Source organism: Vicia villosa, linkage group LG5, assembly GCF_029867415.1.
Source record: "Vicia villosa cultivar HV-30 ecotype Madison, WI linkage group LG5, Vvil1.0, whole genome shotgun sequence".
In the NCBI taxonomy this organism is placed as follows: domain Eukaryota; kingdom Viridiplantae; phylum Streptophyta; class Magnoliopsida; order Fabales; family Fabaceae; genus Vicia; species Vicia villosa.
This window is the reverse complement of record NC_081184.1, coordinates 143,873,121-143,876,777: the sequence shown is the minus strand read 5'-3', so window position 1 is coordinate 143,876,777 and position 3,657 is coordinate 143,873,121. Positions and strand designations below refer to the sequence as shown.

At 35.8% G+C, this 3,657-nt stretch overlaps 1 protein-coding gene across 1 annotated transcript; it reads left to right on the top strand.

Annotated features, from left to right (window-relative positions):
* Nucleotides 1-1,275: 1,275 nt before the first annotated feature.
* LOC131607647 (auxin-responsive protein SAUR32-like) lies at nucleotides 1,276-1,865 on the top strand. Its single transcript, XM_058879625.1, has one exon. The coding sequence runs from the start codon at nucleotides 1,337-1,339 to the stop codon at nucleotides 1,646-1,648; it is 312 nt and encodes a 103-aa protein (XP_058735608.1). The 5' UTR covers nucleotides 1,276-1,336; the 3' UTR covers nucleotides 1,649-1,865.
* The last annotated feature ends 1,792 nt before the right edge of the window (nucleotides 1,866-3,657 follow it).

Sequence of the window (3,657 nt, the reverse complement as noted above, 5' to 3'; positions counted from 1 at the left end):
CAAAACCCTAATTGACTGTTGCTTGCACTGATGAGTGATCTCTTGATTAAATCCCTGCTGAGTCACAAGTAGCAAACACAAGCTATGCAATTTGTTAGAGATGCAGATGATGCATATGCAATGATATGAGGTGGTATCTTAGGTCAAAAATTGGGGTATGACAGTAGTTCTCCAGTTGGTCTTGTCGGTCGCTCTGATACGTAACACCGGGGAGTCGGGAGTCTGTTGTTATTTATTTATATATGACTCTTTGAACATGTATATGTGATAATGTGTTGATGTGTATTGTAAACACTTTATTTTGGAAAACTCCTCTTTGAGAGTGAGAGATATATGTATATATATATGTTCATATCTTCCGTGTGTTATGTATCATTTTATTGGCAGGTGTGTATGCTTTTGGCATCGTTGATGTCCGTTTATTTTCTAGGTGTTTGTTTGGTTACTTAGTGTAACATCCTAATTGTGTTGTATGAAATTTTAATACTCTGATATTTTCTTGCCTAAATGCTTTGGGTAGAATTGGGGTGTTACACGTGCCCCCTTGCCTCCTATGGTAAAGTTGAATGTGGATGGTGCTCGTGATAGTAATGGTGTTGCGGGTTGTGGAGGGGTTCTTCGTGATGCTGGTGGGTTCTGGTTAGGAGGTTTCGCCAAAAGCATTGGTAATTGTAGCACTTTGATGGCTGAGTTATGGGGTATTTATCATGGCTTAGTTATGGTTTTCGATCTTGGACATCGTAGTCTTGAAGTTGAAACTGACTCAAGACAAGCTGCAAGTTGCATTCTTAAGGGAAGCTGTAGGAATAGAATGGTGGGAAATTTAGTGAGGATTATTTTGGAGAAGATACAGCTATTTGATAAAGTAACGATTCAACACATATTCAGAGAGGCGAATAACTGTGCTAATACTCTTGCGCTGGAGGGTAAAAGGATGATTGGTGTGAGTAAGATCTATCAAACGGCGCCTATTTGGATGCATAATTACTTGAAGAAGGATCAAGATCCTGATTGTGTTGCTAGGGATATTTCCTTGTAGTTTTTCCTTGTTTCTTGGGCCTTGGCCCTCCTAAGTATCAAAAAAAAAAAAAAAAATTGAAAGTTACTATCTAATTATTTATAAAAAAATCTCTTAAATTCCGGAATGGGACGGCAGTGGTCACTCGCCACTAAATAGCCTGCAGGCCCCACCATACAATCGATTCCGTAACACGTAGTACAAACATTATACACACACATCACTATTTTCTCTTTAAAAAGGAAACTATACCGGCCTCCACCTTACCAAGTTTCTTTTCCCAGTTCAGTGAACAAGTAGAGCTATCTATCTCATAAGATGAAGGTGAAGAAGGGATGTGTAGCAGTTCAAGTTGGTTCTGAGGAACAAGGTGATGCTACTGTCACTGATTCTCAAAGATTTCTAATCCCTATTTCATATCTTTATCATCCTCTTTTCAACAATCTTCTTGACATGGCTTACGAGAGTTACGGCTACAGCACTGATGGTCCTCTCAAGCTGCCTTGTTCGGTTGATGACTTTCTTCACCTCCGGTGGCTGATTGAAAAAGAATCAACACCTCACCACCACCACCACCATCATCATCATCATCACTATCTCCCTTACGCCTTGTATTTCATCTCTTGTTAATAATAAGAATAATAATACTCACTTTTCTGTCGTTGTGCTACTCTGTGTCTCTTATTTTATATTTTTCATTTCTCTTGTTGTTTAATCTTAGATATAGAGAAGATGACTCTGCTTTTTGTATTTAATAAAATTACAACACAAATAATACTATGCTTATAAATAAATCTTCATGTATAATGATAATTATAAGGTTTTATGCTGTTTTAACACACAGCAACTTGTAACTAATCACAAGGACATTTATGATTAGCTATGAAGTTTCTGTGGTTGTTCTCAGTGGCAGAGCCAGAAAAATTACAAAACCTGAGAAAAAATATATTTGCATACTTCTTAGCTAAGGCAATCGTAGTTGGTATAGCCTGATAATATCTTCGTACTAATTTATGTACACGGCACAAGACAAGATATCACAATGATACGTCGACACCAGTAATAATAATCATCAGTGTCGGTGTCATGTCAGTGCTAAGTATTCACTCTACAATTAAGTGATTTACTTTTTCTGTAATTATAGCTTAAAAAATATTGTTGAAGTGCACTGAAATTCAAGATAAAGCTCTTATATAATGGCTTGGCTGTAATAAACTGCATGTGATAGTGTTTCATATCTGACTATATTACTTCAGGAGTTGAGGAAATACATGAAACACCTCAAGTTTATATATTTCAATGGTAACATAAAATAGCTTATACAAGGACACAAGTTTATTGGTGTTGACCATGAAAAAAAATTCATTTTTTATAACAAGAAGAAAGATAAACATCATGGTTTGTTTTAAGAAGTGGTGAAAGCTTAATGGGATCCAGACCATAGTTTATTTGAAAATCCATGATCACTTGTGCTACCTTTCAACAAACCTCTCAAATTTTTCCAGAAATGTCTTTTCTTCTCGGTGGCAATAGGCCCCAAAGTTAATTTCTTATTGAATGACTCAAATTCCCGGCCTGAAGTACCAAGTAGCTCTGAAGCTGATAATTTTACATTTTCTTCACCAGATTGATAGCCATAAAGTGATTTTTGACACTCCGAAAACTCCACTCTCTCATCTGAAATCTCAAAAAACCTCCCTTCCAATTTAGTTATTGCAAGATCGTCTTCGTGAAAGTTACTTGATTTTATATAGTTTGTTTCCTCAAACTCACTGCTTACAAGCTGCAAGGCTTGAATAACTTCTCTCATGAAAGATCGTTGAGATACTTTTGGTTGCACACACATGGATGCGATTGCTGCAACTTCTCCCATGACATGTGTGGAGATATGCTTGTTTCCCTCTTCCATTGCTGTTCTAGCCAATCCAAAATATGAAACCTTGGGTGTAAAACTGATAGGAAGATTCCTATCAAGACTATAAAATTAGGGTTTTCTAACTAAAAGGGGAAGAACACTAAAAGTAAAGGAAATTAAAAATAAAAGATAACTTTGATTTCTTTGATTGATATTCTAATGTCTCAATGAGACTACAATATATAATGTTACTAGTGGATAACAAACTAAAAGGCCCAAATATTAATAAAGGCCCAAATAAATAACAACACAAATAAAACTACTACTTATATAAATTCTTAATAACTTAAATACTAAATTCCACTCTCTATCATTACTCACCCCTTTAAAATCAACCTTGTCCTCAAGGTTGTAACAATAATGTCACAATTTTTTTCTTCTTCTTCCAGGATCCCACCTCTTAAACTGAGACAGTTTAATCTTTATAACTTGAACAACTAAAAGCATTTCTTTCCAAGGATATGTGTCAATGTTGTCTCTAAAAGTAAAATAAACACACTGTATATTTGAAATGCTTTGTAATACTAGTAGCCAAGATATCAACACACAACTATTGAAATGAAGGATGAAATGTCTTTTAGGAATGAAAGCCAGATGGTCAACCAACATAATTTGACCACTCAATTGAAAGATTCCAACCAATGCCTTTCCACGTGTTGCACCATAAAGCCAATATTTGTTATACTCACCGTCCCACCATTGCCACACCATTGCCATATATGGC